At 43.8% G+C, this 23,554-nt stretch overlaps 1 protein-coding gene and 1 long non-coding RNA gene across 8 annotated transcripts; one reads left to right on the top strand and one right to left on the bottom strand.

Annotated features, from left to right (window-relative positions):
* Positions 1–91: 91 nt before the first annotated feature.
* Positions 92–10,064, bottom strand: LOC120651763 (tetratricopeptide repeat protein SKI3-like). Of its 3 annotated transcripts, none has more exons than XM_039929373.1 (23): positions 9,055–9,247; positions 8,893–8,973; positions 8,564–8,797; positions 8,327–8,449; positions 7,478–7,561; positions 7,308–7,358; positions 7,122–7,214; positions 6,843–6,983; positions 6,673–6,753; positions 6,326–6,573; positions 6,079–6,250; positions 5,887–6,008; positions 5,737–5,794; positions 5,562–5,627; positions 5,068–5,286; positions 4,859–4,910; positions 4,349–4,722; positions 4,153–4,247; positions 3,824–4,063; positions 3,100–3,746; positions 2,453–2,656; positions 2,168–2,349; positions 92–1,047 (listed from the first exon to the last, which is right to left on the bottom strand). In XM_039929373.1, exons 1-23 carry the CDS (start codon positions 9,064–9,066, stop codon positions 349–351), a joined length of 4,278 nt encoding a protein of 1,425 aa, XP_039785307.1. In that variant the 5' UTR covers positions 9,067–9,247; the 3' UTR covers positions 92–348. The 3 variants fall into 3 exon arrangements, with proteins under 3 accessions (XP_039785307.1, XP_039785305.1, XP_039785306.1); XM_039929371.1 differs by lacking the exon at positions 92–1,047 and adding an exon at positions 9,921–10,064 and having other exon boundaries at positions 1,879–2,349; positions 9,055–9,156; XM_039929372.1 differs by lacking the exon at positions 92–1,047 and having other exon boundaries at positions 1,879–2,363; positions 9,055–9,214.
* A 2,927-nt stretch (positions 10,065–12,991) lies between these two features.
* Positions 12,992–18,252, top strand: LOC120651780. Of its 5 annotated transcripts, none has more exons than XR_005666316.1 (9): positions 12,992–13,303; positions 13,613–13,731; positions 13,902–14,030; positions 15,566–16,424; positions 16,506–16,634; positions 16,871–17,140; positions 17,219–17,299; positions 17,387–17,463; positions 17,682–18,252. It is a non-coding gene; the product is annotated as an uncharacterized LOC120651780 (long non-coding RNA). The 5 variants fall into 5 exon arrangements; XR_005666315.1 differs by lacking the exon at positions 17,387–17,463 and having other exon boundaries at positions 12,996–13,303; positions 15,566–16,128; positions 16,278–16,424; XR_005666314.1 differs by lacking the exon at positions 17,387–17,463 and having other exon boundaries at positions 12,997–13,303; positions 15,566–16,128; positions 16,237–16,424.
* The last annotated feature ends 5,302 nt before the right edge of the window (positions 18,253–23,554 follow it).

Here is a 23,554-nt window from a genome sequence, read left to right as displayed (position 1 = left end):
AGAGAGAGAGAGAGAGAGCAACATGAGCGGTATTTGTTCGAGTGATTGTCACCATTCAGAAGTCAGAACCCTGCCTCCTTTTTCGGAGAAATTTCCACGACCCTGATAATGTTCCAATTCATCGTGCGTATAATTGGTACAGGCCCTCAATCGATGAATCCGTTCCCGAATATTTGGTAGTAGTAGTCTAGTAGAAGCTAATCTGCAACTGCAAGCGTTGCTGGTAGCATCAAGCAAGAAGAAAACAAATAACCTTTTTTTGTTGGGGCATGAAACAAAATAACTAGCGTCGATTGATGAAGGCGCACACGCACACACAAGTCGGAAACATCTCCAGCTAATCCTGATCTAGGAGTCTTTCTTCCCTTCGCCCTCGTGCAGCTGCCTCTGCTGCTGCTCCTTGGCGCGCGCGCGATGGTCACCATCATCCTCATGATCGGTGCGGAGGTAGTACCTCCGGAGCGCCTTGGGCAGGTAGAAGGGCAGCAGGAAGGCGAACAGGTTGAACCCCCAGAACGCCAGGTTGGCGGCCGCGAGCGCCCTGCCGGCGGCCACCCGCCGCGGCGCCACGGGCGGGCCCCGCGAGAGCTCGTCGCGCTCCTGCAGCTCCTCCCGCAGCCACTCGGACGCCGCGAACATCCTGCGCGCGCTGTACATCACGGGCACCGCGGCCCTGACGGGGAGCGAGAACGTGCCCGGCCACGCCGCCGCGATGCCCTCGGTGAAGACCTGCGCGGAGAGGAGGAACGCGTGCGGCGCCGCGGCGGCGACGCCGGCCGTGTCCCCGGCCCGGAGCCCGTCGAGGATGTAGAGCGCCGGGAGCGCGGCGCCGACGACGAACCCCGCCGCGGTGTGCACGGCGAGGCGGAGCCGGCCGCCGAGGCCCGGGAAGACGGGCGCGGCCGGGTTGGGCTTGCCGGGGCGCTGCGGGAAGGCGACCCAGGCGAGGACGAGGAGGTAGGGGAGGAGGAGCACCGCGAAGGCGATCTCCGAGAGCGGGACCGTGGTGGAGAAGGCGAGCACGGCGGCGGCGCCCAGCGTGTTGAGCTGCTTGATGGAGAAGAGGTAGTAGTGGTGGTGCGGGCGCGCCGTCGGGGAGGTGGGCGTCGGGTGCAGCGGTGGCGGGGGCGCGCCCATCGACGGCAGCGTGATGCCGCCCCCCGCCGTCGGGCCGACGCCGCCTGACATGGCCTGGCGTGCGTGCGAGCGAGCGAGCGAGGCGGCCGGCGCGTCGGCTTTGGCTGGATGCTTGAAGCGGACGAGCAAGCGGTGGCGAGGCGTCGGAGGCGTTCGGGGGCTCGTCGAGAGCGGCGGCGAAGTTAAAGACGGCGCAGCCCGGCGCGGGAGCGGAGGACGTGTGGCGCGCCGCGGTGCCCCGGCAAGCGGCGTGCTGCCGCGTGGGCCGAACCGGGATTTGGATAGGGTTATTTTACTGGGCCTGGGAGAACAGCGCAGCGAGGGTCGAGCTGCCGCGGCGTGACGTGGGCACGTCCTTTGGATTTGGTTACACTTGTTGACGGACTTGCGACCTGCTCAAGCTCAGCTCTACGTCGACAGGAACAATGGACGAGGGCTACGTGTACTCTGCGTGTTTTGCTGTGGTTGGGCTTGGAACTTCAGCAGGTTCTTGCTTTTAGACGAAGTGCTTAAAGCCGAAGAAAAAAGTAGATGAGTGATGATCCGTATCCACTGGGTGTTCCTGGAACACAAGGAGCTCGTATAGGTTTCTGAGCTGGCCTGGGCTTTGAATCTCGGGCTGTTCCATTTAGCTAATATGTCTAGTAATTAACTATGAAGTTTTCCTGCCACATAAACAATGGAGTAGTTTTCCTGCCACATTAAAAAATGCTAACATAAATGAGGGAGCTAAGTTAGCAGTTTTAGAGGCGCCATTGTGTTGGCTCTGCATTTCTGCAAACTAAAGTTAGCAGTATCCATTTCGAAACAATGCTCCCGCAAACTGTAGGTTACAGCACTGAAAGAAAAATAACAACGGTCCGATCCTACAAGCTCCAGTACTAGTATCCAAGTATCCCAAAGCAACATGCAAGTGCACATTGGTCGTCATCAACCCCAGCTAATCTATGGACTACATCCTACAACAACACGCCGGCGGCTCGATTGTGCATGACAAAACACTTTCAGAGACAAAAGGTTACGCATCCACGTCCATAAGATGCAGCAGAGCCTTCCAGTACCGGGAACAGGACGGGTTCAGGTGAATCGCCCGAAGCAGCCAGCTCTCCGGGCTCTGCATCGTCTCCACCAGCTGGTTCTGCTGGGAAGCCGCCGCGGCAGACTGCCTCGCCAGCAGGTGCATTTGGAAGTACACTTCCGCAGGCCGCAGTTCTGCACAACAAAACCTTTAAGCAACTGGGATCACATGCCAGAAACCAAACAGATGACTGGAAACCCAGGATTGTTCTGTCTGAATCTTGCTTCAGTTTCCTACCTGGGGGCCATGAGAACCATTCCAGGCGAAGGTTCTTCTCCCACTTGGTTTTGGAGCCAAGGCTGCCCTCGGCTTGTGCCAGTAGAAGTGACACCAGAGGTAAAGATGCATGTGATTTCTGCTGGGCCTTTCTGAGGCTGGGAGCTGCACGGGATATAAATTGAGGAGCTGCAAACCTCCGTGCAATTTCCATACAGGTCGCACCTATCACGGTGATATTTCATTCAGTACGTAATTGAAAAACGTAAAACAGAACTACCAGGCAATTACTCAGGCCATATTCTGGACTAGCATCGACCATACAGGGGAAAATAAGAACAAATTTAGAACAATGAACTTCACATCCCTACAAACTGGGTCCATTTGATTCCAGAATTAATTGCCAAGAAATGTAACAACTAAGCACATTTTTTCCTTATTCATTATCAGCATAACCTAACAGTTTGTACCAGTCAATGGGCAGTGCACATATCGCCAGGTAAAGCACATAATTATGAACAAGGTAAAAGACTAGCAGAGTTTGTTGACTAGATAGCAAGCTAGACAACATAACCAAGTTCACAGTGCAACTGCATATAATAAACAACAAGAGGTCTTGGATAACCAGTTACAATTCAAATCAGCTATATGAGAAGAAAGTATATTACCATTGAGGAATAAGATGCAGCTATCCGGATCTCCTTCAGCGCATGCCTGAGCAAGAGCTTCTTCAGCGCTTGCAAAGTTTTCATCCCCTATAAAGCATTGAGCATAGGCTAGATTGAAAAGAGACATCCATTTCGACATGTCACTGCCATTCCTTTTAATGCACTCACGAAGATTTTTATATATTTCATCAGAAGAGGCCTCCAATGAACATGCAGATTCAAGGTGCTTCAGCATTACCCAACCCATCTCAGTATTCGTATGTTTTTTCAAGCAGTTCATGTACTCATTCCTGGAGTTCAAAAGATCCCCTTGCACTGCATAGGCCCGACACAGTTGCAAGTGTGCAAAGAAAGTATCAACACAGCTAGAGGCAGTCATTCTTAGAGCAGCTTTAGCTTGAGCAATGCAATTTTCATAGTCTAAAGATTGCAAACAGATCTCTGAAGATAAAAGAAGAAGCAAGAACACCTCATACTGCACAACTGTGTTCTCATGTGAATTGCTAACGTTGGATAGCACTTGCATAATGAGCCTCTTCAAAATGATACAAATATGTTTGGGGTACTTCTCTTCACGGGCTTTTCGGAAAATAGCAAGGACAAGCAGGTAACGTGCATCTTGGTTCCATGGCTCACGATGAACCCACCTTCAGAGAAAAAAAAGCACGCAATTAGCTTGCCTACCAAAGACATACCTTGTTATCAAAATAGCAAGAAGATATACCTTTGCAAGTGGTGTATTTCATCATGTCCACTTAAGTACTGGTGTTCACATGTTGGAAAAGTGAACTTTGGATAAGATGTGCAGGTAGCATAGCAACAAGCCATTGCAGATGCTTGAATTTGATGTGCAGATCTTAGGCCCATATTGGATGTGTGACCATGTGTCACAGAAGTAACCCTTAATGCTTTATGAGAAGCCATCCAATCTCCACTCCACAGGAGCAGAGATCCAAGTTGGTTTCTGCAGCATGTAGCAAAGAGAACAATATCAAGTTAAGTACCTTTTTGAACACCTGATAATGATATGATCATTCCTAGAAAAAACGTTACCTCACTAAACTGCAATCAGGATACATATGCAGAACCTTTTTCAGGTAAGACAAGCTAGCATCAACCCTCAAAGGCTTGTCCATTTCCCCCTCAATCTGCCAGGGCATTTTTTTATTTATATTAATATGCCTTGCATAGATCCAAAATAAACTATTTTTTCATAGAAATATAGAATGATAGAATTTGGGATACGTACTGCCTTCCCAAGAGCAATATTCGAGTGGACTTCACTCATCACTTCATAGGATGTAAGCCTAGGAGGCATACTCAACTGAGGCAACTGGAAACGCTTGTTTGGATGCAAAGCATCCAATGCAGAAATAATAAATTTCAACTGCGAGCTGAAATTGAGTTGACCAGGAAGCTTGTGAATGACTGCAGCTGCAGGGTCCTTCCCAGAAATTGCATACGTCAATGTGCATATGAATCCCAAAGCCACAGTAGCACTCTCTGGTTTCATGCCAGATAAATTTTCAGCCAAGTTTCTAGATACAGAAAGAGCTTCCTCACTCCGTCCAGTTTTCCACAATGCAAGAGCATATATCTGCAATCCATCCATGTTCAGCAGTCCTAGAAAGTTTGGGACTAACTTGTTAGTTTATACATTGTATACCATGAAAATATCCTATAAGGATATATTGTTCAAGCTACAAGGCCAAGAAATTAGGGATGACATCCTTCCATTGCTGGAAAATAAAAGCAATACCTTGAGATCTCAACTCTTCACACTCCCGCACTGCATCAGTTGCAAGACCAGCCTGTAGTTAGTGCTATGGTTAGAGTACATATGGACAACAAAAAGGCATACCCAATCAATCAGAATCCAGAAGTACCATACAAACACCATGGTTTTAGCTCCTTGGTATGTTTAACTTCATCAAACCAGGTGCGACAGTAATAGCGTAGCACAGTTACCTTGTATAGTGACCGGGCAAGGTTCGCTGAAACATCAGCAAAAGCATCTTTATTGTCTGACTTGGAATTGTTCATCATGCCTAAAGCAGATCTCGCTTGTTGATAAAATCTGATTGCAGACTGAAAATCTGATCGCACTTCAGAAACCAAGCCATTTATATTGTGAGACTCTGGGTAATGAGGTGCTCGATGAACAGCCTGCCTTACAGCCATCAACACCTACATAATGGCAGCAGGCATAAACAATTTAATATGTTAACCACAGTGTGGTTCGATAAGTACCCAAAAACCACTGAGGTATCACATAACTCAGTGAATCAACATGTAGCTCCAGTGTCAAGAGGCTAAATAATGTAGAATTTACGAATGAAGATCAAGTAGGAACTGCCATTGGGATGAATCAATTGTTGCGAAAAAACAGAATTAGTTTCAAGCATAACATGCTCAGTATTTAGTTTGGTAGCTTCAAAGCACAAATAAATTTGGATGCATACCTGAGGTGAAAGAAGATTACCAGTACGGGCAGCAATTGTTCCAAGGCCAATCTGGAACTCTGGCAGCTGGTGCAATAGCATAAAAGAAGGAAATCAAATACTAGCTTGAAGGGAAGAAAATAGAAAATCATTTTGCTGAGAAGTGAAGACATTCGTGATGGTAAACTTTACTTACAGGTAGGATCTGTGCAGCCCTCAAGCAGCTTTCAAAAGATTCATTTACTGTACTGCCCCTTTAAAATCACATCAAATAGAAAATTCAGCTTTGAGATAATAATTATGGAGAGCAAAGTATAAAATCTTTTCATAAATGAGAGAAGGGTACCCAGATTGGTGATAATTTTCTGCCGACATTCCAGCCCACGGAAAGGCCAACGAAGGATCAATGCTTCTAGCTCGATCAAATGCTACTTTAGACAATTGTTTATCACCTGATTGCCTGTAAAACTGAATGTCAAACTATTAGTTATCACCTGCTAGTAGCAGAATCAATCAGCTGTTGCTTTAACAGCAGTACCTTTCCAAGGTATGCCCAAGCTTCAGAAAGAGACATATCAAGATGAAGTGCTCTAATGAAAGAATGCTGCTTCAAAGCTAGATCACTTGACATGGAACCCAATGTAACCCAGAAATCCTTATTAACTGGTTCCAGTATCAAGGCACCAAGTGACATTTTCTCTGACAGCTCCCTGTTGCATCAGATAGCTCTTATAAGACCATCTGTAAAGTAATATGGTATTAACATGAGCAACAAAGAAGTTTACCAAACATTGGGGTTGTGTCTGTTATTGCCATCCATGGAATATATCAGATCAAGACAAATAGCAGTATCATTGTGAACATTAGCTTCCCAGGGTGTAAGATGCAAAGCACGTTGATATGAGAGTTTTGCACCATTTGCTGCTGACAGAATTGCATTTCTCCACTCCTGAACAGAATCTTTGAACATCTGCGCATCTACATCCCTCTTGATCTTCCCATCCACCCACGGAAAGCATCTCGCGAATGCAAGCTGACACAGAGCAGGCAAGGTATACAGTAGAATAAATTAATCAGAATATGAGATGCCAAGCAAACTTAAGCGGTGAGTTAATGATGAGAAGTCAAGTACCTGAACATCTCCATGCAATTTCCAAACACATGAAAGGTTTCCAGTCAATGAAGCACAAATTTTGGCAGCTTCAGATGCTTCCTATAAAAATAATTAAAAACCAATATGATTAACTATACAGCTGTGATCTACTTAATACTATGTAAAAAACTAGTATCACATCGACATACCTTCAGCAGGGTAGCAGCCCAGCCAAAGGCCCCAGTAGTTACACAATTCCTTGACCATGCAAGCAATGCAGAAGCAAGTCCAAAGTATACTGAATGGTTATGTGGAGCCATTTCCAAAGCAGAACGAAATTGCTCAACTCCCTGGTGTTGTGTATTTTGCATGAAATCAAATTTAAGGATGCATAGATCTTGAATGGATACATTGCTAAAGCATTTGCGAATAAAATCATGTATACCAGCTGAACAATAGTCATTTAAAAAACAGACACAAGTTCCTACCTTTCTGAAATAGCCAAGCATTAGCTGGATGTTTCCACTTTCTATCAACGCAAAGACCCTGGAACTATCAAGTTCAATAGCTCGTCCATATGACTGCCGGCAAAAACTGAATTAAGCACATTCAGAAGGCTCAATACAGCACACTGCAACATTTATTAATGATGATCAAAACTGAAAACGGCAAACCTTTACTGCTGCAGTGAACATGCCCAAACGGTGGTATGCCAGACCAAGTGCCTGTTGCCATAATATGGAATGTTTTAATCTGATAAGTAATAACTTGAAAACACATGACACACCAATTGGAGCTAAGAAATTTTGACAAGAGCGAACTGACAGAGGAAAACAACACCCACCTCCCATAAATCTGCAGATGTTGGGTAACCTCGTATTGCATGCTGAAGGTTTTGTATGGCATCTGACCATTTCCTTTGATGAACCTAACCTTTCACCAACTCATGTCAATACATCTTACATGTAAATTTGTTGATGCCTTATCACAGATACAAGCAAATCCCACGTCTAAAAAGCAATCAAAATAATAATATTACCAAAAAAATTAACTCTAGTAATATTATGGAAAAAAACTTTATCACATTTTAAACAAATTCGAAGGTGGATACAACAAATTGAATATCCTAACAGATATTACTGCCATCCTAGACCGATACAGCATGATCAAAACTCAATAAAGATAACCGATGGCAATTGATCAACTGACTCCTTTTATCCTGCACAATCTCACTTTCCTCACCAGGATAATCCGAAAGCATAGGCACAGAATTTAGCGATTAATGCCCACTAGCATTAGAGTAAAGATGCTGTGGTGTGGCCATATCAATGCATAGTGGATAGGATATGAACACACTGTCTCTGTATGAATTGCAGGAAACATCGCTGAGGAATCAATGAAATTGCTATGGGTAAGTACTGAAGGGGATGGATTCAGTTGAATTTCAACTGTTTTCATCAGTTTCTTCATAACAACCATCAATCTAACTGATTACTGCGAGCCAGAGTTCACCTTAACCATGCTCTTTGGGTTAAGATTGGACGGATTTGGAATGGCAGGATTCCAACTCAATCCAGAATGAAACCTTAATATTTGTAAAGATACCCCCTAGCTGGGACCTTTTTAATTATACATTCTATTGGCAGGCTTACTTCAATCGATAGTCATTCAAGTAAATTGTCATACAAGTTACCTGCAAGTAGCCAAGCCTCTGAAAGGCCCAGAATGCGCGAGGGGACTTGCCAGCTGCCTCCTTGCACACAGCAAGCTCCAAGCTCTCCTTCCCCTCGACATCTAGCAAGTCACATAGAGCCTCCTGCATCATACCCCAGAAATAAAGGGGGAAAACACATGAGAACCCCATCACAAGCAAGGATGAACACATTCAAAGGTATACGACAATACGAGTATTAAGCATTCCCACACACACCCCAGCCTCAGCATCGTCAGCGTTGAGTGCCACCGCGCGCTGGTAGCACTTGGCCGCCCGCTGCGTCTCGCGGCTACGCGCGTAGTGGTGGCCGAGGAAGCGGAAGGGGACGCCATCGTTGGGGTTCAGCTTGGCTGCGGCGATAAAATGCTCCGCCGCCGCGGCACGGAGCCGCAGCGCTTCGTCCCCATCGCCCTCCTGCTCCGCCTCCGCGCGGCCCCATAGGAAGACGCCCTGCAAGCACGGACCCAACCAACGGGTGATCAGGCGCCACAAAGAAGAGCGTGCACAACCACGGCAAGATTTATACAATGGAGGACGAAGCGCACGAGGTTGTGGTGGTGGAGCGGGATGGAGGGGTCGGCGGCGAGGGTTTGCTCTAGTTGCCTGCGGAGGTTGGCCTCCGCCGCCTGCGCCGAAGATAGGGTCAGTAAGAGGCGAGGTGAGGGCTGATGGAAGAGGGAGAGCGCGAGAGCGAAAGAGTAGAGTACAGTTTCGGGCATGTCGCCGATGAGATGGTACGGCCGGAGACGGCGGCGGTGAACCGGAGCGTGGAGGAAGAAGGGGACTAGCGAAACCTTTGCAGCTTAGTCCTTGGGAGAAGAAGAAATTGGCTCAGCGCCACACGGGCCACGGTTTTGGGATTTGAGAGAAATAGAAAACAACTTTTCAAATAAGAGAGAAATAGAATACAGTAAAATATGATGGCATAATAAGCATAATCGTGATATTTTTAATTAAAAATATATTTTTTACTTATAAAGTGAATATGTTTTAGAGAAGCAAGATTTTTTAAGTAAGCAGGTAGCTTTATTAATTAAATATTTAAAGAAGAGCTACAATCTTGAGCAACTAAGGTTCAATAAGGGGCATATCTAATTTACAGTCGCCCGCAAGCAGACCAATGTACGGCCGATTTCCGGCTGGCTGTCGGAAGAGCTTCTCACGTGTTGAAACGAAAACATATCTTGTTTCCATAAAAACTTTTCGAAGAAATTTTTAAAGAAAAAAATTGAAGAGTGGGAAAAAGTTTGAAAGAAAAAGTTTTTCCCCCACGGATTAAAAAGTTTTTTTCACCAATATTAAGTTGTACTACAGTATTTTTTTTGATAAAAAATTTTTATGAAAAAAATTGAAGAGATCGGAAACCTTTGATGAGAAAAAGTTTGAAAGAGAAAGTTTTGAGAAAAAATTGAAAAAATTTGAAGAAAAAATTTTTGCATCCAAAACCAGAAAATGTTTCGCAAAAAAGTTTTATAAAAATTTTTGCATCTAAAAATAAAAAAAAACGCTACTACCCGGTCCCCCGCTGCCGCCGGGGGCGAGGCCCAGAGAGCGCGTTGTGCACGGAGCTCACCCCGAGGAGCCCGCCGCCTCCACCCAACCACACCGGTAAGCTCCGCTCCACCTCACCGCTCCACCGCTGCCGGGGGATGTCGCTCCGTCCGAGGAGCTCGCTGCCGCTCTGCGCCATCTCCCCGCCTGCCGCGGTCAGAGAGAGAACGAGATAGAAAAAAAGAGAGAAGGGCGGTGGGAAGAAAAGAGATGGAGGAAGGAGAGAAAAGCGCTCAAAGAAAGTGGTAAGGTTGCAGCAGGACCCACCATGTGCAGTCCGGGATTGACCGTAAATTTTGTTGCTTCCGGCCAACCGCAGAAACATGTCAGGGGTACGCCACACTGCACAATCGAACAAGCATGTCTGCAGTTTCGACATAGGGTCTCAATTGGATGCATGCACACTTTGGGTTATGTGTTTCTGATCAACCATTAGCATCTAATGAGCAGCACTTCTCAATTTCGTTGGACAATATCCTATACTTGCATATCACTTGTTCAATGTATACAATTCTTCTTCTGGTTAAACCATATGATGAAATATCAATGCATTGCAACTTACTATGATATGAAGTACAGAGCCCCGAGAGTTAGATGAGGTAAATGAAATTCGCATCATCATGCTTGTTAATAGTGCATCTGGTGGTGATCTTGATTGTTGTCCTAAAGCAACCTCCATTCAGTTTGCTATAGTGTGCTGAGTGAGTTGGTGATGAAATGATCATGGCAGGCCCTATCCAGATCATCGATAGAACAATCCTAGTGAGGATGCTTTGGTAGTTGAATGCAATTAAGTGATTTTTGATGCATCGTTCTTCAGGTGTTGTTCATTGCACATTTACAGATCAATTCCTGCATCTACAGCTTGATACAGCATGTACAACAATCCTAAAGAGTGCGTTACTATATAATATATGTTCAGCATGTATGTTCAAACTTTTAATTTTGTTGCTAGGCTAATGGCAGGTGAAATATTTTGAAACTTGAGATCATGGAACTGTTTGACTGGCTATTGTAGACCCGTAAGTTCCATTGATTCATTAAAAATTCAGTATGACACTTATCGAGTAACGATAATTGCTGGTTTATCATTTCTTTTTCATGCAAGACGACCAAGTGGATAAAAATTATTTACTAAGGTCATTATTGTGTGTTAAGATCTGGTTAGTAAGTGCTCATGTTTGTTTGGTCAACAATACAATCTGTACAGTGGTGTGAGCTAGATTGCCGTAGTGACAATGGTTAGTGCAGTAGCTCAGCTTATCAATGTATGTGCTATGACCTTGAGGCAAGTGTTGCCCATTTCAACTTTTCATAGTTAGTTTTATTTTTTTTATTCATGTAAATTGCCCTGAAAATTTTTTATGTGTTTCTTACTTGGATGACAATAGCAGGGGACACTCTCCAATCTCTTCTCAAGGATAAATATATTCATCTTCATATATCTTTTTTGATGCAACATCTTTTAAACCCTTTAAATATCTTAAAGCTAAATACATTTCATATTCTGTGATGTGAGCAACCAGACTTGGCTTGGGGTTTGACATCATGGCTCCAGTTTAAATTTGTCCAGTTTAAATTTAAGTCTTCATGGCTTATCACTACACCAATCCAGTTTTACCTTGGCGGCCCCAATTTTTCTTGGCGGTCGCAATTCAGCCGCCAAGGAATATAATGTTTCCTTGGCAGTAACAACGAACAGCCAAAAAAATGTGATTTACTGGCAGCTTTTGTTAGCCGCCAAGAAAAAATGAGTGTTTCCTTGGCTGTGAGACCTAACCGCCAAGGAAACTATGCTTTTCCTTGGCTGTTTGCCCGACCTGCCAAGGAAATGATGCTTTTCCTTGGCTGTTACGCCCGGCTGCCAAGAAAATGGTATGTTTCCTTGGCTGTTTCAGTTGCCCGCCAAGAAAACAGTCTATTTCCTTGGCTGCTTCGCTGAGCCGCCAAGAAAATGGTGTATCCTTAACTTTTTTAATAAGCTGTCAAGTAAATTTTAGTATATGCAAACTCGATAAGCAACAATCTCTGATTGTGTTAGGGTTATTCTACATTACCTAGCAAATTGCAATACGATAAATACACATGATCAGTTATCTTGCTTATAAAACATACAAAACTAGGGTAAGATATTTGTGGAATATGGTCTATATCTATATATTTGTTGTATAGTAGAATGCAATAATATGTGAACTATAGGTGTTAGAAATTTTTCTTAAAATAAAGCACCCTTAAATAGTACACATGGGTTTTCTTGCAAATTTTCATCCGATGTATCTTTATGATCGTGCTCCATGTCGATTCAAGGTCTTCCAAGTGCACATATAATCATGTAGTCCTTATATATATTTTTATAATATGACATGCATTTACATACACATAAAGTATTTTATAGTTGTTTGCCAATGTAGGTAACATTTACTCCTCAGTATGATGCAATACTTACATGTGTTACCCTCTCTCCTTGCTCGCAAACTTTAAATCACATGCATCTCCTCTAGTCTCCACCCTCCGTACATGTGCGTGTCACCGCCTCCACCCTCTAGTTGCATGGCCGCCACTGCCGCCACATCTCCACGCATTTGATCATCGACTTTGGTGTGGTGAAGGGTCTCCCCGACTAACCTACTTTCGGTGCTTAGTGTTCACAAGCACTTGGAAGTTGTTGGTCTCCTCCTCGAGGGACATGCGGCACACATGATAGGAACGATAATGATATTTGTGCATGATATTGCCGGGATTGCCCATAATAATCGATAAATTAGATAGCCTATGATAGCTTATAGCTTAAATAGCTTGTATTAACAATGTTAAATATGATGGGTTAGGATCGCTAAAGGGCTACTGAATTTGGACGTACAATTAAACAATCAAGATATTATTGAGCAAATAATTAACTATACGTGAAATGAATCTTATTATTCCACATGCCAATAAAACTATGCAAATGCCATGTAGAGTTTTGTTTGTGTGCATGCTTCCCCTGTGCTTCACCAGCTTCTGGCCAGCGGCAGACCAAAACAGCTGCCACGTTCCTATATAAAAAAACAGCTGCCACGTCTAGCGCTCCAAAAAATTACAGCACCTAGGCAAAAAAAGCAGCGCGCCCACGGGCCGCGCCCAACTGCGTCCTCCCGCGCAATGGGGGCCTAAAAATCACAAGTCCCGCGTGTACCCATCTAGATAAGAAAACCCTAACTCACAAGCCTCCGCCGCCACCAGCTCGACCTCGCTCCTCCAAATCCTCCACACCGCCGACCTCAGCATCTCGCATCTAGCAATCTGTCACGTGATATGGAGTGAGCGGTGGTGCCAGGTGGGCCCATCACTGGCGCTGCCGTGAGGGGACTCCTCTACATCGTGGTTGCTGGCCGGTGCCGGTGCCGTGGTGCACGTGGCTGATTGGTACGCTTCTTGCTTGCTTCTTGCTCGTAGTTGTCTTGCTTGCTTCTTGCTCATAACTATCCTGCTTGCTTCTTGCTTGGTACATTTTTTTTCTTTTGCTTTAATCAATCTGTTCATTTTGCTTCCCACGATGTGAGGAAAAATTAGTTCCAGATTAGTTAGATTTTGGACTGATTTCTATCGATAGAGGCTAGATTAGTATTTCCAAACATACAAATTTTGATTTAACCGAATCCTCCGGTAGCTGAGAAAGCAAAGGGGGTTTAGGGATGCTTAAATCTAACTTTTCTTGCTTGCATTTTTTTTAAGGGACACTGGATCTGAGGAGCCCGTCATCTGTTTGAGTGGCACATTCAAGATCTTGCTGATAATTTGACTATTTGATGAACACACCCTCTCCCACGAACTGCAGACCTTTCTGATTAGCTGTAAGTATATCAGTATAGTTAGATTCTTGATCGATTTGTATCGATGGATGCTAGATTAGCTTGTCCAAAAATATAAATTTTGATTTAACTGAATTCTCCAGTAGCTGGGCAAGCAAAGGGGACCGTAGGGATTTTTAAATCTGACTTTTCTTGCTTGCAATTTTTTTAAGGGACACTGGATCTAAGGAGCCCGTCATCTGTTTGAGTGGCACATTGGGGATCTTGCTGATAATTTGACTATTTGTAGAACATACTGGTTCCCTCTCCCACGAATTGCAGACCTCTCCAATTAAATAGCAGTAAGTATATCAGTATTAGTTGAATGGTGCATTTTGATTGAAATAGCAGTAGTGTGTTAGACATTGTCTTGAATGCACTTGTTTGTTATTTGCATATTCATCTTCACTTTTGACAATAGAAATCCTATCCTGCTAGTCGTGTTTTGTTGATATGTGTTACATTATTTGAAACTGAAATATTCTATTTACCTACATTTTTTCTATGATTGATATTTGTATAAAATTGTTGTGACATTGAAATATACCATCTTTTTAAATTAACACAAAACGAGAGTAATGGCAGACCGTGAATGGATGTATAGTGGTTGGTCTCGTGGGCAGCCTCCTTCTCATGAGTGGATTGAAAAAACAAACAGTTTTCTAGATCATGCATTCTCAATGTTGGGTCTGGTTGAAAATGACACCATTAAGTGGCCGTGTGCCTTGTGTCGGAACTATGTTAGGCACAAAAGGTTTGATGTAGAGATGCACTTGTGTAAACATGGGTTTAGGGATAACTACAGATTATGGACATCACATGGAGAGAGTCATGTTGAAATTGGAAGTGATGAGAGTTCAGAGGAAGTTGATCGTATGGATGATATGTTAGTTGACCTAGGTGCTGACCATGCGCCGACAAGTGATGATGAGATTACGCCCTTTGCTCGGGCCTTTTATAGGATGGTTGATAGTGCTGATCAACCAGTCCATGAGAACACAACACACTCATCTCTTTCTAATGTGGCACGTTTGCTAGCTTTGAAATCACAATACAATATGTCAATTGCACACTTTGAAGCAAACTTAGAGTTAATTAATGAACTTCTACCTCCTGAATCTAAGGTTCCCAAGGACTTTTACCAGTCAAAAAAATTATTGGAGGGTCTAGGTATGTCATATGTTTCCTGTTTTTGAACCATTTGTTATGGCAAGTCAAGTTAAACAAGTGTACTATTTGCCTTATGCCTGTAAGAGTAGAGCAGATCTACAGGACTGGTGGGTTACATATCAGGTTACTCCATGTGGCTATGTTCCCCTAGATGATAACAGCGATGACTCAAACCCTCCTGCTGGTCCAATACAAGAAATGTCATTTTTTCAAGAGGAGGGATTGGAGGGCACATTTGTCATTGATTTGGATATTGAGCTAGATAATCAGACTTCTGTTGTTTCAGATGAGATAACTGATCCTAAGGATTTGGAATTTTTATCCAAATTGAATACTGAAGGTGATGGTGAACAAGCATTGGATGATGAAGATACATACGAAGAAGATGAAGAGGATTTGGATGAAGACCATGATGATCTGCCTGAACATCCAGCTTATGATCCAAATGATTATTGAATAGTTTTACTTTCTTGCTGTAACTTTTGGAACTTGTGTACCTTTTCAAAGTAAACAAGATTTGTGTTCAAGCGTTCATTACACGTGTTGCTGCATATCAATATCATGGGCAGAAATTGTCCTTTATGTGTGCTGTTGCAAATTTCTGAAAATATGATCTTTTGTGATTGAGATATACAATGTACTAATGGTTTTGTTGATGATAATGCAGAAAATGCATGGCCTTCGGCACAGAAAGCTTACCAGCAACAAGGATGCAATAAGGGGTGGAAGCAATCAAACTAGGAGCACTGAAAGGAGCATTGCTGCTGCTGGTAAGTCCAAAAGAGCTAACACTAAAAGGGTTGGAGCTCATACTGGGAGCTCGGAAAGGAGCAGTTCAGATGGTTCTAACTCCAGAATGGTTGGAGTTGATGATGGTCACACTAGAAGGATCAATGCTGATGGTGTGGACTCCACAATGGTTGGAGGCGCCAACGGTGAACACTCTGAGAGGAGCAGTGCTAATGGTATGAAACATGAAAGGGTTGCTAACGGTGTCAACTCTCAACTGAATGGCACTAGTGATGGGGCTAACTGTGAATTAAATGGTACTTGTGATGGTCTCAACTCTCCGTTGAATGGTGCTAGTGATGGTAGTAACTCCCATGGAAATATTGGTTCCAAACGAGTTCGCTTGGATGCTCCAAAAAGAGGGAGGGCAAAGATGTCGTGGACAGAACTGAAAATGGCTCCGCGTAGTGGGCGGGTGGAGCTTGCACCTAGAGGCCATCGGTAAGTACATATGAGCTCATATTTGTACATTACCACATTCTTGTAATTCTGCTGATTCAAAATATGAGGAATGTGATGATACACGAGCACGCACAATTGAACTTACAGAAGAACAGTACCTAACTTGTCGGCTGGAATGGTGCAATAAGGCAACTTGGGCCTGGTTCTCCAAATATTGGACCACTGACGAGTACAAGAGAAAGAGACAGAGGGCCCAAGAGTCGTGCATGAGTTCTGAAGATAATGCTCAAAACAGAGGAGGTTCAAGGAATTTTACAGAGACACAACAACTTCTAGTATTTAACCTTATGTCTTGCTTGAGCCATTGACCTCTACAATATTTTCCCTTGCATAATTTTTTGCTTCCCTTCTTGTAGGAACATACTTTTGGTCCTGAGAAGAGTGGCACATTAAACACATATGCTGTAATGAAATCTAGATTCAAAACTGTAGACAGCACTGGAAAGGCTGGTCCCATTCGCAGCCAAAAAGCACAAAGCCGCTTGGTATGCTTTGCATTATTTTCTTGATTACCTTAGCTTCTTTTCAAATGTTTTTGTCAATTTATAATCTATAGGTCCCTGTCAGTAGTATCTGATCAGTTTTACTCTTAATTAGCAAATATCATACATTGTGGTGCAGTTAATATCTTTAGTTATTTTAGGATGGCTACAAAGTGCTAGTTCCATAATATTGGTACAATAAACATTTTTCACATGTCTATATTTTGCTGCTTTTTTAGGATGACTACAGAGAGCTAGTTCCAGATGAGAATTCACATGAACTTGATGGGAAGGCGCTGCACATTGTAGGAAACGGCATGAAGCATGGGCGTGTTCCAATAGGCGATGGTGCTGTGGACAAGGCAGCCGTTCTAATACATAGTAAATCTGTATCTTTTAAACCAATCAATCCTGCTGATTATGAAAAGGTGCTCAAAGAAAATGAGCAGCTGAAATAGACTAATGGGATACTCATTGAGCAAATTAATGTTAATCATGCACTGATCATGGTAATAATTGTTTCATTGCTTCTATCAAATAACATGTCCTATGCATGTATCTTCATCTGGGTACATTTTCAATTGCAGAAAATGTATTCTGATTTTGGAAAAGAACCACCTCCAGAGCTGTTGGGGCGTCTAGGAAGTCTTGATGCACGTCGTCAACAGGTTACAAATTTTCTTCAATGATTGTAGTATCCAAGTTTTTTGCGTTGATGATATTTCGTCTAGAGAATTAATACTGTTTGGTGGCAGAATGCCAATATGAGTTGCAGCAGTGAAAAGGTGGCTTCTTGTTGATTAGAAATGTCAGCCTTAGTTTTAAGTTCATGGTAAGGTAGCCAAAATCAGATTGTCTTGGCTGATTCCTCAGTTTTGCTTGCCAAATACTTTATTTCTTTTTGTTAGCTCAGATCAGATTGTCTTGGCTGATTCCTCTCGGTTTTGCTTGGGAATACGTTTAGTTCTTGCTTTGCTAGGAATTATCTGTGTTGGTTCACATGGTACAAATTTCCTGCACATCATCATGGAGACTTTACTGATCTTGCAGGCTGTTGGATCTCCGCATGGATGCTCCCACTCTGTTCATGATAGGAGCAACAATGAGAACACGGATGAAAGCGATGATGACGACTATAGTGAAAGCGATGACAACGATGATGGTTCCTTTGAAGGAAATGGCGATGATGATCCTGAATTAGAAGGCGAGGATGATGACGGCAATGAAGCCGTTGGAGGCGATCGTTGATAACTATTGCAGTGACTGATCTACAAGCAGCAAATGGAATTGGTATAAGACCCACGTACTAATGCCGACTAAGTACTAGTTGCATGCATGATGTGCTGTTAACTTCTTTTGCTCTATTTTGGTAGAAGCTAACATATGATGTGTAGCTGAGCTTTTGCTGACTATTTTGTGAGTGTGTGTGATGATGACATGTAGGCATGATACAATATTGCCATCCATATTATATGTAGGTATGATGATGTGGTGATGACATGTTTGCTCTATGCAAACTGGACTTGTACTGAGCAAATGGTTGTTGGATATATGATCCGTACATTATTGATGCAATCATATATCCAATTTGGCTCAATTGAATTGTGACTTTGTTTGTATTTTCCTAGTTTTGTGCAAATATATTCCTGCTAATTTAATTGCTGAAAGTGAATTAACTTGGCAGTTTACTGCCAGGAAAACAGAATTATCTTGGTGAGTCTAGCTGCCAAGTTAAATATGTTTTTCCTTAGCAGTTGAGGGCCGCCAAGGAAACGATTTTAGTTGGCAGAGACCAACAGCCAAGCAAAGATGTTTACTTGGCTGCTCACGGCTGCCAAGGGAATAATCTAACTTGGCAGGGGACTACTGCTAAGGAAAACATTTAAGTTGGCTAGACCCTACTGCCAAGTAAATAATTTAAGTTGGCGAGGTGCGACTGCCAAGAAAATAGTTTAAGTTGGCGGGGAGGGCCTGCCAAGAAAGATGATTTAATTGGCGGTCTGAGGCCGCCAAAAAAATAACTTTACTTGGCGGTTTGAACATTTTCTTGGCGCGTTTGAGATTTTAGTGTCACTCCGATTAGCTTGGCGGCCAAACCGCCAAGAAAAGAATCCTTGGCAGGTGGCTACCAAGTATATCGATTTTCCTTGGCACTCTATACTTGGCAGCCGGCCGCCAAGAACATTTACCTTGGCGGTTTACCTATATTCCTTGGCGGATTTCGACCGCCAAGGTAAATCTGGTTTCTGGTAGTGTATGCGAGGAAACCAGGAAGGCTTCCTTCAATACCATCGCTGAACGATCACCATATGGAGCAACTAAAGGGCCTCCAATTCCTTAGACGACGGGCACGTGAATAGCAGGCCAGCGAGGGACTAAAGTTGAGTGCTAAACTTTAGCATATATTAGCACCATACATATTGCTAAAGTTTTTAAATTTGTCTAAAGCTTAGCTGATCCTATTAACACTCCTATTATGGTAGGCTAGTGCCGCAGACCGAGCGTAGCTCGGTTGACAGAGCCGCCTGCCCGGGCTCGAACCCGGACGTGCGCAAAAAAACCCCCTTACCGGAAGTGCCAGAGTTAGGGAGTTTTTTCGCGACCGGAAGCCAGTGTCGTTTTCTCTTAATGAAATACAGCGGGGACCGTCATATCTCCGGTCGCATTTTTATGATAAAATAGTGCCAAAATTTGGTTTTTTTCGCAATCACTTGGATTCAAAGATACCCATATAATTGGACACGACAGCTGAAATTCCAGTTGCGGCGCCGCCGCCGCCATATATAGGAGGGCAGCCGTGTGTGGCCGCGACCCCAGAGCGTCCCTTGGAGAACCTCTGGTGCCTCGACCGGCTACTCTCAGCATGGACGGTACAAATGTTGTCTGCCTGATGATCGGGGTCAAGTTCCTGCACCGGCACCACAAGGGCATGTGTTCGGGGCTTCGGGCTCTTGACATGAAGACGAGAAGGCTGGAAGGCATGGCTGAGTTTGGCACTCAAAAGGGAACTGGGAGTAGATGTCGTCAGTTGCCCTGATAGGCTGATACTGATACCGTCTCCATGTATAAATGAGTTTGGCAACTTCAGAGAAAAATAAACAAGTATACTAGTTAAGATGGAGTTTTTGGGCAACGGTTACTGATAACAGGGATTTGTGCTGCCACAGGGATTTGTGCTGCCACGTTGAAGTATGTATTTCCATCGTTATTATCAACAGAGCAAAGAAAAGTTTCTTCCACAAATCTCAGAATGGCTAGAGGCTCTGGCTTAACGGCTTTGTTCTTAGACCCTGTTTGGTTTCTAAAAGTCTCAGGGCTAATTTAAGTCTGTAGGCTAAAACTTTTAGTCCCATCCTATTTGGTTAGAGTCTAGAGGGACTAAAGGCCATTAAATGAAGCTGAGAAAGTACAAAAGTGTCCCTACTGCATGCATGCACATGAGGGGGAAACGGGTCGCGTGCGGGGAGGGGGCAGGGGTCACGGGTGGGGGGGGGGGGGGGGGTTGATGTCACACCATAAAATATTTAATTTTAGGATATGAATATCTTTTAGAATAACTTCATCCACCTTTAAGGTTTTTCGAGAAATTTCCAGAATTTTCGAGAAAGTTTATTCTCAATTTCTCTAGAGCTAAATCCATTTAATGGAAATCTCTAAAATCTTTTTCATGAGTTCCAAGTATTTTATTTGGACTCTCGTGTCCAGAATTGTCTCCTGGAATTTTTCGGATCTGCACGATATATTTTTATGGTTTAAAAGATCTATCTAGATTTTTCTAGATTTATTTTAAGCTTGGAATATATTCTGGAGAAATGAAATCCTTTCTTTTCTCTTCTTGGACTAGATTCAAATCGTACCATGTGCAAGCTTGAGCTTGGCCATCGCCTTGATCTCGTTGTTTGTCGCGTTTCCGTCGATAAAACGTAAACCCCAAAGCTTCTTGTTGAGGTACCCAATCAAGCCCCCGAGGTTTCCACCTTTTCCCTTTCTTTCAGAAATTTAGTACTAATCGGAGCTAGCCAACAGCCATTCAGCACCTATCGTTTCCTTCGCCAAGTTGGTGTTATCAAGATGTTGTCCCGTGAAGTTCTAAAGTCCGTTACCCTTTCTTTCTATCATTTTTCAGTTCTCAATTTCTCGTCGTAGTCAGATCGATTCGCTTTATCACAATTCACTCTTTACTCTATCATATCCGACACCCTAAAATGTCCATTCGAGTTCCCTATTCTCTAATCCTTCTGCCCGATCGAATCATGCTCGAAACGGAGTCGTATCTCTGTTTCAACATTTTTCGGTGAGGCTTTGATGTCACCATCAACTCAGATGATCAGAATCGTCACCCTAAATCCCGAGACCCAACTCGATCTGCCTCGAGCGTCGAGCCCTTTCTCTCCGCGACTCGAAGTCCGTCCATCGAAATGAATCGAACCCAATCTTTTTGCCTATCTCTTTAACCTTCTCTCCGCCACATGAATTCTATCCATCGACCCGATTTAATCTCCACTTGGCTGTAATTGTGTGCCATGACTCGCTGACCGAGTTTAGCACGACCATGCATGCCTGACCTCGTTGTACCACATATGCAGGCCAAGTTGTTTGTCCCGTGTTTTGGACTTCATCGGAGAATGGATGGCTCACGCTGTTGTTTTCAATGTGTGTATCCTGCAAGCCCGACCATCCGTGTCTTATAAAAAGGTGTAGCCCGGTTGATTTTTCTTTTCCTTCTCTCTTTCTGATGATCCTCTCTCTTGATCGGCCTAATACCACTCGTCCGGCCTATATCCTGCTCGCCAGCCCGCGCCTCTATCCTTTTCTTTCCATCGACCTAGCCCTTGACCGAACCTAGTTCTGCCCAGAAACGAACATGTTTCAACCAGTCCGAACCCTTTGTTCCAGCCCAATCCTACACGGGACCTCTACTCTGCCCACCAGCAGCCGGACTCGATCGAGTCTGTGTGCTGCACGGCACCACCGCCTCCCTACGTGCAGGCCATCCCGAGCCACGGCGCTGCACCCTATAAACCCCGAGACGAAAGCCCCTTCCGACCTCGCTCTCCATCGCCGGCCCTAGGTCTCCACGCCACCCGTGCCCCTCTTCCTGCTCACGACGCACCAAGAGCGCCGCCGCACCCGGCCTTCCGGCCACACGTCGCCCTACTGCACCGCTCGCCAGCACCCCTACTCCTCCATCGCCCCTCCACCTCGCGCCGCACGCCATCTCCCGCACGCAAGGAAGCAGCGCTGCTGCTAAGCCTAGCGTCCAGGCCTCCTCCGTTCCCCACCAACACCTCGCCCCTCGCCCCTCGGCCCTCGCCCCCTGCAGCAGGTCGCCCCGACCCCTTGCATCGCCCCTGCACAGCATCGCTGCCCAGGCCTGTTCGCTGGTCACGAACAGACCAACGCCGCCCCCCTTCCAGCTTTGGTTCCCGTCGTTATGATCCACCTCCACCATGGGTAAGCGGTAAAACAGATTCCCCTTGATCTTCTCTTTCTTTCCCCCCACTTTTCCCTCTCTCTCGTGGTCCAAGTCGTTGCAATTTTGGCCAGATTCTAGTTCCTGTACGGCAGCTATGGAGGAGATGGAGCTTTTGCGATCTAGCCCTTGTAATCTGCTATTTTTCTTTGTGTCTTGTGAAATCTGCAGAAAACCCCCTAGATGTATTAGATCTTTTTAGCCTAGCCCCAACCCTAACCTTTTCCGGATCTACCCCTATCCTTTGCTAAATTCGCGAGCATAGTTTCCTGTGTCTCGTGAAAATCAGCAGCTAGCCAAGTCTACGGTTAATCACGACTAGATCCTTGATCATCGTTTAGCCCGTAGTTTCCGCGTTTTAGATCTGTTTCAGTTTGTTCTTGTTGCGTTGGTTTTCTTTTAGCATAAGCTATCGTGTTGCAACGTTGTAGTATCGTAGTTTTTGTTTCAAAATTAAATTTAGATTTAATTTGATTAATGTTTTCTCATCTAATTTTTTTTAAATAAAAGCTAATTAGATGTTACTCCGGTTTTCATAATTAATATTAATTTGTTTAATATCAACTCAAATGTTTTTTTCAAATTAATTTGATAGTTCAACAATCATCATATAGAGTTATGCGTTTAGATGTTCTCACAAGTTTATTTCTAATTAATTATTGATTAGTATAATTAATACATAGAAAATCACATATAAAATTTGGACTAAGTTCTACTTCGCATTTGCAAATAAAAGTATAATGTGAGTTTATAATCTAGGATATTTCTTTTAAATATCCTTTACAAGTGTTTTCTAATTAAAATAAATGTAGGATATTTCTTTTAAATATCATTTACAAGTGTTTTCTAATTAAAATAAATGAAGCTCATAGTTATTTTGCTTTCTTGTATAATATAAATCTTTCGATAGTTGTTTCTTTTCAACCCTAGCTCTGTTTTCCGCACTTCTTGCGTTCTTGTGACCGTAGCAGCGAGCCCTATCCTTTAGTACGTTCTTTTAAAGCATTTATTTTATTTTGGTGTATTGTTTTTAGTTGTACTTTTTGTTTGCTTTGTATGGTTGCTTGATGTTTGCTTCAAGTAGAAGAATCGCTGTTTGAAGATTGAAGATCAAGAGTTTCCAAGTGAGCAAAAGCTGAAGAGCAGTAAGGGTAGCTTTTCGTTGGATAAAGGCAAGTGACCCTAACCATCCTTCTGTCTATGCTTATTTATAAGAATATTATGATTTAATTGGAACATGGAGAACCACCCAAGAAAACAGTACAACCACAATACTACATGGCTCTGGTCTTGACTAATTAATTAGAGACTCTAGCTTGTGACAGTCTTACCGAAAGGGCAAGAGGGGATGCATCGATAGGGTATATCTCGGTCCTCTTGGGGCAATTGATATTGTTTAATGGTCCTTTGGCAAGGTACCACCTCATCAGGAAGTGTTATGATTGCTTTG

Source organism: Panicum virgatum, chromosome 9K, assembly GCF_016808335.1.
Source record: "Panicum virgatum strain AP13 chromosome 9K, P.virgatum_v5, whole genome shotgun sequence".
NCBI lineage: Eukaryota > Viridiplantae > Streptophyta > Magnoliopsida > Poales > Poaceae > Panicum > Panicum virgatum.
Note: the sequence above shows the minus strand (reverse complement) of the source record. Positions and strands in the feature narration are given on the sequence as shown.

Excerpts from the sequence above, each read along its gene's own strand:
- LOC120651763 (XM_039929373.1), bottom strand. Across the intron at positions 6,984-7,121 it reads TGCTTGGCTATTTCAGAAAG|GGAGTTGAGCAATTTCGTTC; the intron begins GTAGGAACTTGT and ends ACACAACACCAG. Across the intron at positions 2,350-2,452 it reads ATGGTTCTCATGGCCCCCAG|AACTGCGGCCTGCGGAAGTG; the intron begins GTAGGAAACTGA and ends TTTGTTGTGCAG.